Below are 14,451 nucleotides of genomic sequence, written 5' to 3' on the forward strand. Positions count from 1 at the left end.
CCTTAAGATGAAAATTTTCTACTACATTTCACTATATTTCCTTAATCTAAAGCTATTATAACCAATGTATTAACAATGACTCAATGTGCAGAACCAAATAGCAGTTCTCTTTTATTATGTTACAACTGTAATTGCCAGGGCACACATGACAACTAACAGCAAACCATGTCATACTGAAACAGAAATCATTAGTCAAATATCAGGTACTATTCCAGAAAATGATGGATGTTTAAGCCATTGTGACTAGCCACTCTTACATGAGGAAATCATTTATGTCTGAAAATATATTGTCCTTCGAGTCTGATTGTCCTTGGAATTGTAAATGCATTCTAATTTCAAAGACCTAACGCTTGTTAAATGTCAATTTCTGACATGACATTAAACAATGCTTTGCAGTTGACCATCCTTCTGGACATTCTGCTTGTTCAAACTCTTTATTAATGATAACATTAATGACGATTCACTGTGCAGTAAATTTCTCACCCCAACATCCAATATACTGAGAAACATTTATCACAACTTTGGTGACTCCACAAAGCTCTACTTGTCTATGCTGGAATGAAGTATTGGCCAGCTCACTAGATTAGCATTTTAACAGAAATAAACCTTGTGTATGAAATAAAAAGATGATAGAGAAAGATAAGGAGGGCCCCCATCCCCTTAAGGCACTTATCTCATAGGCACAATAAATATGTTTTTATTTAAGTTTCATTTAATTCAGGGTAAGCAAAATGAATAACCCATGGTTGAATCACAGCAGATCTCACATGCCATTATTCTCCAACTCCTGACTACCAAGGAAACATGACTGACTTTATTTTGGAAAGTTCAGGGAAACTCATATGATACTGTAATGTTGGTTCCTAGCCCAGCTAGAAAAGGAATACTTTCACTTACTCTCGCACCATCATTTCCAGCTGTGCCTTCAGCACCTTTTTCTCCTATGCCACCCTGGGAAAACACACAAAATACAATTGATTCATTTAATTGTCTCTTTCCCACACTTGTGTGTAAGTTTCATGAGAGTGAAGGCTAATTGTCATTTTCCTAGTCGTATCCAGGTGAGCCTGGGATGGTGCCTCACACTGTGCATTTTCTCAGTAAATGTTTATTAGAAGAATGAAAAATGAATGACTAGTGACTCAGGATGGCAGAAATAAAAGCCTGCTCAGGAAATCATTTCATTTTCAGCAGAAAGTCTGAATAAATGAACTGAAAAAAAAAAAAAAAAGGACTTACTCTGTCACCCTTGGGGCCAGGAGTTCCTGCAATTCCTCTTTCTCCCGGCATACCTTGAAGACCTGGTGGGCCTGTATCTCCAGGGGTCCCAGATGGACCTGGACTGCCCTAAAATGAACCAACATTAAGTGACCATACCAATAATATTAAGATTAAACTAATGAAATTGCTTTTTAGTGGGTCAAAAGTAGTTGTCAGCAATTTCATGTAGTTCAACTTAGTGCTTATATTTTTCATCTGAGAAAGTTGTCTCTGAATGAGTTGATATTTTGAAATTAAAAAAACCAGATTTTGTTTTTGATTGCTGCTTTATATTTTTAACTTTTCTCTTAAGAGGAAATTGAACGCTATTTCAAATAAAAAGGATAGAGTTGCCTTTTTTTCCCTCTGTTGGCAACATAATGGAACATATTAAGAAAGAAAGACATTACATTTAGAGAAATATTTCATTCTCTCTTTAATGAAACTGATATTTGATATTAACCTGGTTTTCAGGCTAATCTAGTGTCTAAATTGTAGTAGACTGCATCAATCACTCTAAACCCTGAAAATAATAAGGGGTCTCATGTCACATGACCATGAAAAATTCTACTTCAATTGTTTATACTGAAGTTGGCCACATTATTTTCTACCAATCACTAAATGGCACACATTTCTGCCTTATGATGCATTATATTTTCAGATTTTAAAAGTTCCATATTTTCACATATGTAGTAAGCAGAATTGTGAAACCTGAGACAAGGAAAATGGAGCATATTATTAGAAAAGCCTCCTAATAAATTATGCAATTTTCTATTTCTTTCCTCTGCTTATTCATAGAAGCCACTAATAAAATGTACATAAACATTAGAAATGTGTTTGTATATGGAAGTCTATCACCATGTGCACTAAACTACAATCCCCATCAAAGAAGAGAGTCTTCTTTTTAGCTGACACTTTGGTTGCAAGGAAAAAGCCTAGTAAGCGCTCATTAAATATTTGTGGAAGAAGAAAATGATATAATCAAATTATCTTTCAAAAACAAGACAAATGCATTCTCACACCATCATGCGTTTATTGAGCAGTAATTTTAAAGCATTTTAAAACACTGAGATCACTATGACACTTACTTTTGGGCCATCAGGACCATGTCCTCCAGCCATTCCCTTCTCACCAGGGAGTCCAGTTATCCCAGGTTCTCCTCTTTCCCCAGGATTTCCTCGTTCTCCCTAGCACAAAATTGGGATGTCAAATAATCTCAATACTTGATCTAAAAATAGGTCAAAATGTTTCTGAGAAATGGCTTCTACTGCGGAAAAATTCAGAAATGAGACATTACTAAATCTCAAATTTCTAATTTAGTGATAAGAAATAAATTTGAAGTAAGGATATGCTAGTTTCATAGCACAAAATATTTCTCATAAAATTAATTTTTATCCAGTCAAAGAATTTATAGGTTAAAATAAATCCCAGTTTAAGATTTTAAAAGACACCTTTTAAAACTGAAGCCAGTGGGAAACAACATTAATCATGAAGATTAAAATACTTACTCTAGGTCCTAACGGGCCAACTGCTCCGGGATCTCCAGGAACACCCTATAAACACATTTTTTTTTAATGGAACAAGAGCTTTGAGTTTAGGCATTTATCAGAAAACTTTCCAGTTCATACACCTAGTTTCTATTAATGTGCCATTAGAAGGCTGCATAAGCCAACAATTTAAAGAAAGAAAAGTACGTATATTTTTATAAATGAGGGAATATTACATGTTTTAGATGAAAACATTTTTCCAAAAAACTTTGTATTATACCTGAATGTTTGATTTTTGGCAATGAGAACATGCAAAGTACTATTTCACAAAGATAGAGCATCAGTTTTTTAGAGGCAACAAAATACATACTAAATGTCTTTTTTTAAAGTAATGGAAGATGAAAAAGCTTAAATAAAGAAAAGTTATATAAAAAGGGCTAAAGAGTTGGTCTTTTAAATAGAACCAATCCAATTCTACTCAATTAAGTAAATCTTTCTTGAGCCTATAATATGGACAAAGCACTCTACTAGGTATTGTGCATTCAAACCAGTGCAGTCATGTCTAAATTAAAAGTTTGTTTGTTCTTACATAAAAGAAAGTTTGTCAATTTGAAATTTCTTTCTTTGATAAAGATGATAACTTTATCAAATAGGCCTCCAATCTTATTCTCCGAAATGGACTGTCCTCACTGTGGCCTGATCTCCCTAATCTTATCATATTACTCCTTCCTTAAAAACCCTTCTTTTTTTTTTTTTTTTTTTTTTTGAGACGGAGTCTCGCTCTATCACCCAGGCTGGAGTACAATGGTGGCATGGTCTTGGCTCACTGCAACCTCCACCTCCTGGATTAAAGTGATTCTCCTGCCTCAGCCTCCCAAGTAGCTGGGAATACAGGCATGTGCCACCATGCCCAGGTAATTTTTGTATTTTTAGTACAGACGGTTGGCCAGGCTGGTCTCGAACTCCTGATGCCAAGTGATTCACCTGCCTCTCCCAAAGTGCTGGGATTACAGGTGTGAGCCACTGTGCCCAGCCTAAAAACCCTTCCTTAGCTTCCCATTACTCTAATGATGAAGAACAAATTAGAATCAAATTAAAGCCCTCCATAATCAGGCCCCTGAGTCACCCTGCAGCCCCCTTTCTATTTTCCCCAAATTACATTACCCACTCTGATTTGTAAGCTTGTCTCATTTCCTGGAGGTTTTTCCTATCTTCCCTCCTTCATCATTACCATCATTCATCTCTCAGATCTCATAAAAGATATTACTTTGTCTGGAAAACCTTTCCTAAAACCCCCAAGTCTTATTTAGGTGCATCTTTTTTGTTTCCATAAACATAGTACCTCCCCTATTATAGCATTTAGAGCATGCTATTATTGTAATTGTCCTATACTCTCTGAATCCTACTACACTGTAAGGACAGCAAGGTCCAAATCCATTTTGTTCAGCTGGTTCAGGCCAGTGCTTTGTAGAGGCAAGCACACAGAGTGTTCAGCAAATATTTATTAAATAATTAAATGAACAAATGAATCATTCAAAGAAAAATAAATAAATCTATGAGCCAGGAAAATGACAGAATAAAATTGTTAGTATTTGTCCATAACTGTTTATATAAAGTGGTTAAGAACACATCTTGGGAAGCAGATGACCTGGGTTCAAATCTATTAACTGTGTGACTTTGGGAAAGTTATCTAACATCTGTATGCCCCATTTTCCTCACTACAAAATGGAGATAATGATAGTACCTAGTACATAGGGCTGCTTTGAGAACTCAAAGAGATAATGTATGTAAAGGAAAGCACAACAGAGCCTCACACATAAAAAGTGATAATTGAGCCAGCAATGTATAGTGTTGCCATTATTATTATTTAAACACTTACTTGATCACCTGGTTTTCCACCTTCTCCAGGAGGCCCTGGAGGACCAGGAAGCCCCTAAAACAAAAGTAAGAAATAAAATTGTGAATCTGTGAAAGTTTAACAGGCTACCAGTGTTAACAGTTTACCTTTTACAATTCATGGGGTCTCCAAGACTATATTTTCAATGAAAATATATTGTTCAGACATTTTAAGTAAAAAATATTGTTCAGAAGCATTAAAAAAAGACTACCAATAAAACACAACAGCTAGTCAATTTATAGGATTGTATTTTCATCTGCACATCACTTAGCAAAAAAAGAGATAATGTAACAGGAGCTTCTTCATATTTATAGAGTTTTTATGGCTCTGTGAACAATATTTTAGACTGCTAGAATATTATTTAAAGTCAGTCCAGAAAGTTTTTTTTACAAATTATGATCTTCCTCCTATTAAATAATGTACATACTGATATATGTAGATAAATTATGAAACTTTGTTCAATAAAAAATTCTAGTCACTGTGCCGATAAAACTAAATCAGCCTCAAAATGGTTTCATAAACTTTGTTGAGCTATCAGAAACATTTTATTCCTGATATCTTTTTATTACTTTTTTGTTATTTTTTATTTGTTTTATTCATAATTTGCAGGTTTGATCAGTTTTTTTAGAAGCCCATTCCTTTACTTTGAACAAAAATGTTCGATTTTATCCAAATGTCTATACTATCTACTAAAAGAGGGATGACTTTTTGAAAACTGTAGAATTTCAAATCTTCTGACCATATCTTTTTTTTTTTTAAAGCATTTTAGTTAATGGAAGATGAAATGGAAAACCGAATTAGTGCATACCTGAAAACCTGTGGGGCCTGGAGGTCCTTGTTCTCCTCTTTCACCAGCTAGACCCTAAGTTGTGAAGGAGAAAATAATTGTGAATATAACCAGATCTTTGTCTGCTTCCTCTCTATGTGAACCACTAGAAGTACTGATATTTATTTGTATTTCTTCCAATCACATGTTTTTCTCTTTAGCCAGGTAATAAACTAGTATTAATAGTAACCAAATGGTATTGTTTGAAGTCTCTGGAGGTGAGAAAATATCTTCTAAAGCCAGTAACTGATAACATGTATTTATTTTTTGATCCAAACTTAAATGTCTGGAGCCAATTGTAAACTTATGGGGAAATTGGATTGAATATAGGAAAACCCATTACTTTTGTATATGTAATCTAAAAACATAATATTTTTATTAGAGTTTATTTCTGAATGTCTTAAGAATTATTTGTCAAGACTTCAAAAACAGAATGACTAAAGAAAGCAAAGCTAACATTTTAGAAAGATTTAAACTGTCCCACCCCCAAAAAAATAAATATGCCAAAATATTTCGGATAAACACTTCATTTGAAAATCCTAAAATGAAAATAGACCTCAAAGAATAAGTATTATTCCTTTTACCTCCTAAAAAATACCTTAAATAATTTTTTATTTTTTTTGGAGATGGAGTCTTGCTCTGCCACCCAGGCTGGAGTGCAACGGTGTAATTTTGGTTCACTACAACCTCCGCCTCCCGGGTTCAAGTGATTCTCCTACCTCAGCCTCCTGAATAGCTAGGATTACAGGCACATGCCACCATGCCTGGCTAATTTTTGTATTTTTAATAGAGACAGGGTTTCACCATGTTGGCCAGGCTGGTCTTGAACTCCTGACCTCAGGTAATCCACCTACCCTGGCCTCCCTAAGTGCTGGGATTACAGGCGTGAGCCACCATGCCTGGCCTTACATAAATTTTTATAAGATGCATTATTGAGAGAAGGTAAATAATTGAGTATTTAAATATTTTAAATAAAATATTTTATAAAATATTTGTTACACACTGTTTTCCTCAGTTGATATAGTCCTTAACTGTGACATATAAAAACCTTTGCAGTCAGAGTTTTACAGAAGTTTAAAGTAAAAAGATCAATCATTATATTTAAAAAGGCAGAAGACATTATCTCACAGAAATCAAAAGAGAAGGTATAACAGAAATTCTTCATTCCCATACATTCTTATTCACTTTCCCTGAAACTTACGCATAAGTCTTGAAAAAACATCATTGAAAAAATGCAATGTGTGTATATATATATATATTCTCTCACACACACACACACAAAAATCACATACCGGCGGGCCCACAGGACCAGAAGGACCAACTTCACCATCTTTTCCAGGAGCTCCCTAGTATCACACACAGATATTTGTGAGGTGAGTCTATGATAATTTAAATAGTACCTACATTATTTTTCTTTAGCAGAAAATGTATATTTACCCTCTGCCCAGGAACTCCAGCATTTCCTGCTTCTCCAGGTTTCCCAGGGTCACCCTAAAGAATAAATGAAACTTTTGTATAATTCCTTCAATTTGTCAAAAACATACCTCCTCCAAATGAGGATCATGATGAGGTGGCCAACGTATTATACACTGTACTCACACTGCTACCTTTGGGGCCTGGAAGGCCCATGCTCCCAGGCTGCCCTCTGATTCCTATGGAGCCTGGAGGACCTGGACGGCCATCTTCCCCTGGAGCACCCTATAGAATTGACAGGAGCCATGTAAGTTTCATGTAAGTTGTTTCTAAACATAGCATCACCCAAAGTGTCACTTACCTTTGCTTACTATCATGTTACATAAATTTTAAATTATCTTGCATTTTCATGTTAAAGAATCAGGACAGTTGAATGGGTTTTTTTTAAAAACACTGAAGTATTTTAAGTAACTAGAAGAGAGATTTTATTCTTATTCTAGACATGAGCTTCCTCATGATGTCTCCTGACAGTCATATTAATAGGGGAAATCTTCTTTCATTTACTCTGGTTTGTGGTAATGAAAATTCAGGACTTCTATTTCACATTGCAGGACAAGGGAAGATCTTAGAATATATAAGTTGTCAAAATTCATACCTACTTATCTCTTAAACATATAAAATTAGAAGGATATAAAAATGAGAACATTGCTAATAGACAAATTTCACCAACATTAAAAACTATATCATTTTAACATTTTCCCTGATGTCAGGCAGGGAAGCAATTCAATCTCAAATATTTATCTTAGTAAAAATTTGATCTACATTTTTGTCAACTTGAAAATAGATCCTAAGAATATGCTTCCAGAAGTTGGTATAAATATGTCAATATGACCAGCATCCATATAATCAAAAACATTAACCTAAATAAATATCATTTAAGTTGCATGTCTATTGAAAAATATTAGTGGTTGTGGACTTCTGTTTAAATTACTTACCAAAGGTCCAAGTTTTCCTTCAGGACCTTGAACACCAGGATTTCCTGTCAAACCCTGAAAATAAAAAAACAACTGTCAGTTTGTTGCTGATATGCAGTTGAAGTAAAGATTCTTAAGAGTAAAAATAGTGTTGCATTTTTGTCAACTGAATAGAATGACATTTCTGTAAATCAAATAAATTTTTAAGTGATGTTAAAATTTTTCAGAATTTCTCTGCCAAAATTACTTTATTTGCTATATTGCTATAAAAGTATATTTACAAATATTTATAAATTCTTTACTTGCTAACAAGTAAAGTTATAAAATTTGACAAACAGGATTTTTTTCTCATGCCAAGTGATAAAGCTATTAATACATACTGCTTTGAGAGAGACTAGAAGTTACCGTGTTTTCTATATATGATAAAAATAACAAACCAGTATTTTTTAAAATAATGAATTGGATCAAAACCATAAAAACAAAGAAATGTTCTAAACTGTAAAAACAAACTAAATTTAAAAACAAACAAAAACCCGACCAATGCATGCTCAGGAGCACTTCTCCCCATTGATGTAGCAAACACTTGCTACATTCTTACCCGAGCACCTGGAAGCCCAGGTTCCCCTGGACGTCCTGGATCCCCCTGGCTTCCTTTGGGTCCTGAAGAACCTACAGGACCCCGTTCTCCTTGAGCACCCTGTACCGAGGCAAAGCAGATGCATGAAGAAAAAGAGTATAGAAAAACAAAAGCAAGCAGAAGTAAAATTATCGTTTTACAAATCAAGGCACTAATATAACATACAAATCAAGGCACTGATATAACATATAAAATTTTGTCACCACATTCCTCCAACTAGCATCCTTCCCCCCTATGCCTCTTAATACAGGAATTACACAAGAGAGGATTGGGGTTAGGCCTGGTATTTGTATCCATCTCCTTTCTGGATCTGAGCCCATGTAGGCCATAGCTAGATCACCGTGCTGAAAAATGGCATCTTCTGGAGCACCCCCCACATAAGTATCAACATTGACAGGGCAACCTCACCTTTGGCCCAGGTAAACCATCAGAGCCTGGAAAACCACGATTGCCAGGAGCACCCTACAAATGACCAAAATGTGATTCTTAATTGTTGTTGATATTTTTGCAATATGTAATGAATAGGTGATTTTTATTTTTAGCACTATAAAGTTTTAGGAGCCATCATCAAGCCAACATGGCTATAGATATGCATGAGAAAAATCTGACTCGATGGAAAAAATTTAAAATTTTGAAGAATATATAAGTACTGAGCCAAATAATTCCTCAAATCAAGAAATATTCTGCACTTTGGGAGGCCAAGGCAGGCAGATCACCTGAGGTCAGGAGTTCAAGACCAGCCTGGCCAACATGGTGAAAACCTGTCTCTACTAAAAATACAAAAATTAGCTGGGTATAGTGGCAAGTGCCTGTATCCTAGCTACTCAAAAGGCTGAGGCACACGAATTTCTTGAACCTTGGACGCAGAGGTTGCAGTGAGCCAAGATGGTGCCACTGCACTCCAGCCTGGACAACACAGCAAGACTCTGTCAGAAAAAAAAAAAGGAAGAAAGGAAGGAAGGAAGCAAGGAAATATTCTAACAATTCATAGTAAAATTAAACAGAGAAAACTGATATCTAGAGATGAGAGGCATAGGTACCATCTATAGCAATTAAAATGTCAACAATGACATGCATTAGTGACATTTTTGTGAAACGCTTTGCGTTCTCCAAAGCTCTAGATAAATGTGAGATTACTGTTCTTCTTTTCAGACCTGTCTCACTGTGCTCCAGTCACAGCTACCTCTTCTGGTCTTTAAAATCACCAGGTCCTTTCTGCTCTCCCAGCTTTGCATTTGCTTTTTCCTCTGCTAAGAATGTTCTTCCTTCCAAGTTCTCTACTGGCTTATCATCATCTTCAGGTCTCAGCTAAAATGCTATCTTCTCAGAGGATCCTCTTTCCTAACCACCTAATCTAACATTACAACACTGACATATATGTGTAGTTACTCTCCAATGTGTCATGCCTTTATTTAGTGTGTGTATGGCACTTTTTAAAGTGTGTACATATATTTTTATTTACCCATTGACTTGTTTATTGTTTACCTCTCCACTAAAATAAACAACTATTTACTAGTCTCCACATGAGGACTAGGACCATAGCCTTCTTGTTCACTGATATAATTCCAAGCACAGATGGCTCAAATTGGCATAGACTAGTGATTTAACCAATATTAGTTGAATGTATGAATAATGATTAGTCAGTTGGCTCTTTCTATTTGCACATAACTGTACTGAACTGTGCAAGGAACCTGCAAGCATTTCTCTTAACTGTTCTAGTTTTCCTTACTGTTCTTAGACTTACACACATAATTCCCTCACAACTATAAGAATGTGTTGTATTATTTAAATTTACCCTTTCTCCCACTGGCCCTGGAGGACCAACTGTTCCTGGGTCACCTCTGGGACCTCTTTTGCCTTCTTCACCAGGTGGGCCTATCGGACCCTGAATACCATGTGGCCCCTGTTAAAAACAGAAGGACAGTTACCAGAAAGACCCATCCAACCAGTGAATTATAGTTGGAAGCCTAATTTAACGAAGTCAGTCACAAATTTTAAAGTATATGGAACAATGAGATATTTTCATCTCAAGCTATTATAATTCTCATTATTATTTTAAACCCTTGAGCATTTTGAGCTGTACACTTCCAGACAATACTATGTTCTACTTATCATTAAAACAATGAAACCTTACTGGTTCCCCTTTTGGGCCAGCTTCTCCTTTGAAACCTGGAACTCCTGGATCACCCTGAAAAAAATATATTGATATTTGTAAGAACCAGGACATTTAGCTAGTCCAATCTGCTCAAATTAGTTACAATAAATAGGCTTTAAAAATTCTCTCCAGTTGAGTTGGTTTTGCATCAGTAGTATAATATAATCATTTTTAAATGAATGCATGTGAATATGTTAATATGTGTAAATTTTTATAAAATTCAGTATAATTTGGAAGCCATTTAATTTATAGTGGTCTTTAAGAGATTTATTTTTAACATCATGTTTTTTATCATGTGTAGTAGAATAAATAGAATTATTGAGTTATTATTCAAATTTGAAAATTAAAATTGGAACTATCAATGACAATTTCTATAGATAAATATATTTAGGCTGTATTTTAGGATGTGAATTTGTTTACCCAGAATCAAAATAATTTTATATTTATGCTGTATTTATTGAGAATTTAGCAACTTCAAATAGGGCATTTCACTCTTGGAATGTTAGAGGGTTTTCTGTAGGTGTGTCTTTAAATACCAACTGAAATTTAAGTTGTAAGAACTGGATTGCAAAATTCAGAACTTGGTAAAATCAAATGTGACACTAGCAACACTAATGATTTAATAAATCTGTCACCAGCACTTTAAGAGAATTTATCAGCATGACCACATTACTTGGAACAGAATTGTAAATATGTATTTAAATATTTATTTTTATACATCAAGCTAAAAGCTATTAAGCACAACTTCTCAATGTGTTTATTTGTTATGGGTTCATCAAAATATTTTTTCTAATAAATAATTTCTGTAAAATATGAAAACATTCAATCTGACATTCAATCTGATTAATATATTTGAATCACTCTTTAACAATAACTCTGAAGAAACAGTTGTTGAACCCTAGCCTAATTGTCATTATAAATTCCTATTGAAGCTCCATATTCCTCACACTGGCTTGCATAATATTTTCATAATATTTATTATTCAATTATTCATAAAATTCTATGAGGTGAACCATAAAGTTATAACCTTATTATTTTAAATAAAAGAACACTAAAATTTAACATACTGCAATAATGTTCCACTTAGAATTTAAACATCTAAGTTGTACCTCAACATTTAGCTTTCACTTCACAAAGACTCCCATCTTCCCACATTTGGATAAGTCACGTTATCTATGTTTCATTGCATCACATGACATGTTATTACTCTTGGCCCTCGTAGTTAGATTACACTAAAGGATGATAGTTCTTTCAAAGGTCATTACCGGTTGGCCTCGAATTCCCTGAGGACCAGTGCTACCCTGAGGTCCTGGAGATCCAGGAGGCCCTGCTGAGCCAGGAGGACCAGAGGTACCCGGAGAGCCCTATTAAACAGCAAGAGTGATGTGGTAAGTAGAGACACAGGTAGCAGTCTGGGGCCAATGTCTAAAGAATCATGCCCATTTGAGCTCCACATGCCATAAATGCAGTACTCACCGTTGGGCCTTTGGCACCAGGAGTACCATCAGTTCCTATTGCACCCTAAAAGGTACATTAAAAGTATGTAATGAAATATTAAGCAATATATAGATACAAATGTGCTAGTATACAGATGTCCAGCCATCTTCAAAAAGGAAGTAGAAGCATTTTTTAAAAATCAACCACCATTATATCATAAAAATTACTTTTTTGACTACTTCTCCTTTACATAAAATAGGTAAAACTTACAGAGTTGACAAGGGAAATATATTTTTTCACAGTTGTAAGCACTCATTCAGAATTCAGAGAATATATTAAATTTTATATTTCAAAATAGCTAGAAAAAGAGGACTTAAAATGTTCCCAACACATAGAAGTGATATATGCTCAACGGGATGGATATCTTAAATACCCTGACTTGATTATTACACATCTTAGGCATATAACAGAACATTACAGGTACCCCCTAAATATGTACAAATATTATGTATCAATTAAAAAAATAAGTTGAATTTGTTCTGATGTTACAAGAAATGTCCAGCTTTCTGGGCTGGTTCTTAAATATGCTAGAAACTTACAGGAAGACCTGGAGAGCCAACTGGACCTGGGGGCCCAGTTTCACCTCTCTGCCCCTGAGGACCTTCAGGGCCTCGCGCCCCTGTAGGACCCGCTTCTCCCTAAAAGGGTGCAAAGGGAAATGTTAATTTAAGAAAAATACGAGAGTGGCATTGTACAAAGTTGACCGCTTATTTGGAATTTTACATTTGAAACCCAAATACTGAAAGAGGCCAAAGAGGATTACAAGAGATGTGTGCCCAACCAAGCTTAAGGAGTGCACTCACTTTCCCACTTCCTTCTTAAGGGATGACGCTGGTGGCCTCTTCACTAGGAATATTCTCCATATCCAATCTCCAGTTGAAGAAGCCCTACACCAGGGTTAGCTTAAGTTCCCTCTCCTCTGAACCTCCACAAAATCTGAAATTTTTCTTCCCACATCTATCAGAATTTACACTTATTACATATTAAACAGTTTAGATAATCTAAGTTCATAAAGAAAAACTAGAAACAGCCCTACACCTCAGGCACACTGAGTCTACTCAAAGAATAAGATAGTCTTAAATATCTTTTATTTAAGATATTTATCAAAGAATAGATATTCTTAAATCCGCATGGTTTACTTTTAATATGTTCTTACATAAATACTCAGGTTATTCAAGCCTATTTCTGTATAAACAGTGTATATATTCGGACTCTTTAACACAAATCAAATGAAGGAGAAAAACTGACCAACCCACTGTGCTTAAAGAGGTTGTTTCTGTTCAATGTAAAGCTAGATATTTCAAGTCTAGAAATTTACTACAAAATTAAAGCTTCATGCAATCATCAGAGGATAAATCATATTATTTTCCAATATTTATAAAACAACCTAATATCAGCTAAAATGTGCTGCAAGATTAGACAATAGTTTTCCAAATCTGTGAAACTCACTGTAAAAAGTCTACATAAAATTTCATACCATCATTACAGAACAATAAATTGTTTCCTTCCTATATAAGCAATATAACAAATCATATTTCAGAATATAAGATTTGAGTTGTAAAAATTCAGTTCCACTGACCTTCAAGAAAGCATTTATCAGTAAAGTGAAAAACATCTGGGCTACAACTTTATTTAAGTCTAATCAACTTAACTTTGGGCAGCATTATAAGCAAAATACCATCTATTTTTAAACCAAAGAAACAATACTTCTTTGATAAGAATTAAAAGATACTTTTTAAAGTGCAACATTAAGAGCAGAGTGAAGTGGTTAAGGTAACTTAATGGCTCCCTTTATTTCAAGCCAAGATAGTGAGTCCAGCTGGCAAATAAAAATGCCTAGTTGAGTTTTCATTCATATAAACAACAATAACTTTTAGCATAAGTTTTTCCCATGCAATATTTGAGGCATACTTACACTAAACATGTATTCTTTGCTCATCTGAAATTCAAACTTAACTTGGTTTCTGTATTTTATCTGGCTTATTATGTACCTATGTGGATCTAATCCTAAAGAGGCCTGGAAAACTAAAATTCTAAGCCTTAGGAATCTCATCAGTATCAGTAAAGCATATTGAATCTCTGTTTCACTTCATTGAAATGCAAAGAACTGGATTTGGAAGTTTATTCTTTAGTCAGAGAGCAGAGACCATGGCAGAACTTTGTAGGAAAAGCAGGATCCTGTCCAAAAACAAAGATTCAGGAATTTTATGGTGGAGAGAAGCAAGAAGGAAAACACAGAAAATTTCTAACAGAAACAGTTTGCTAGATGTTTGAGTTTTATTGAGCAGTTTTCAGTAGCCAACAA

General features: G+C 34.7%; 1 protein-coding gene across 4 annotated transcripts in view; it reads right to left on the minus strand.

The window, feature by feature from the left end:
* Positions 1-14,451, minus strand: part of COL5A2 (collagen type V alpha 2 chain) — a 408,452-nt gene that overhangs the window by 23,583 nt on the left and 370,418 nt on the right. For all 4 annotated transcript variants that reach the window (XM_063790630.1, XM_063790632.1, XM_063790631.1 and 1 more), the window contains 17 exons: positions 12,686-12,784; positions 12,126-12,170; positions 11,915-12,013; positions 10,629-10,682; positions 10,290-10,397; positions 8,903-8,956; positions 8,456-8,554; positions 7,879-7,932; positions 7,070-7,168; positions 6,908-6,961; positions 6,763-6,816; positions 5,453-5,506; positions 4,627-4,680; positions 2,769-2,813; positions 2,349-2,447; positions 1,240-1,347; positions 898-951 (listed from right to left, as the gene is read on the minus strand). In XM_063790630.1, coding sequence (XP_063646700.1) covers positions 898-951; positions 1,240-1,347; positions 2,349-2,447; positions 2,769-2,813; positions 4,627-4,680; positions 5,453-5,506; positions 6,763-6,816; positions 6,908-6,961; positions 7,070-7,168; positions 7,879-7,932; positions 8,456-8,554; positions 8,903-8,956; positions 10,290-10,397; positions 10,629-10,682; positions 11,915-12,013; positions 12,126-12,170; positions 12,686-12,784 — 1,233 coding nt within the window. The remainder of the gene's footprint in view (positions 1-897; positions 952-1,239; positions 1,348-2,348; positions 2,448-2,768; positions 2,814-4,626; positions 4,681-5,452; positions 5,507-6,762; positions 6,817-6,907; positions 6,962-7,069; positions 7,169-7,878; positions 7,933-8,455; positions 8,555-8,902; positions 8,957-10,289; positions 10,398-10,628; positions 10,683-11,914; positions 12,014-12,125; positions 12,171-12,685; positions 12,785-14,451) is intronic.

This window comes from Pan troglodytes, chromosome 13 (genome assembly GCF_028858775.2).
Source record: "Pan troglodytes isolate AG18354 chromosome 13, NHGRI_mPanTro3-v2.0_pri, whole genome shotgun sequence".
NCBI classification, from domain to species: domain Eukaryota; kingdom Metazoa; phylum Chordata; class Mammalia; order Primates; family Hominidae; genus Pan; species Pan troglodytes.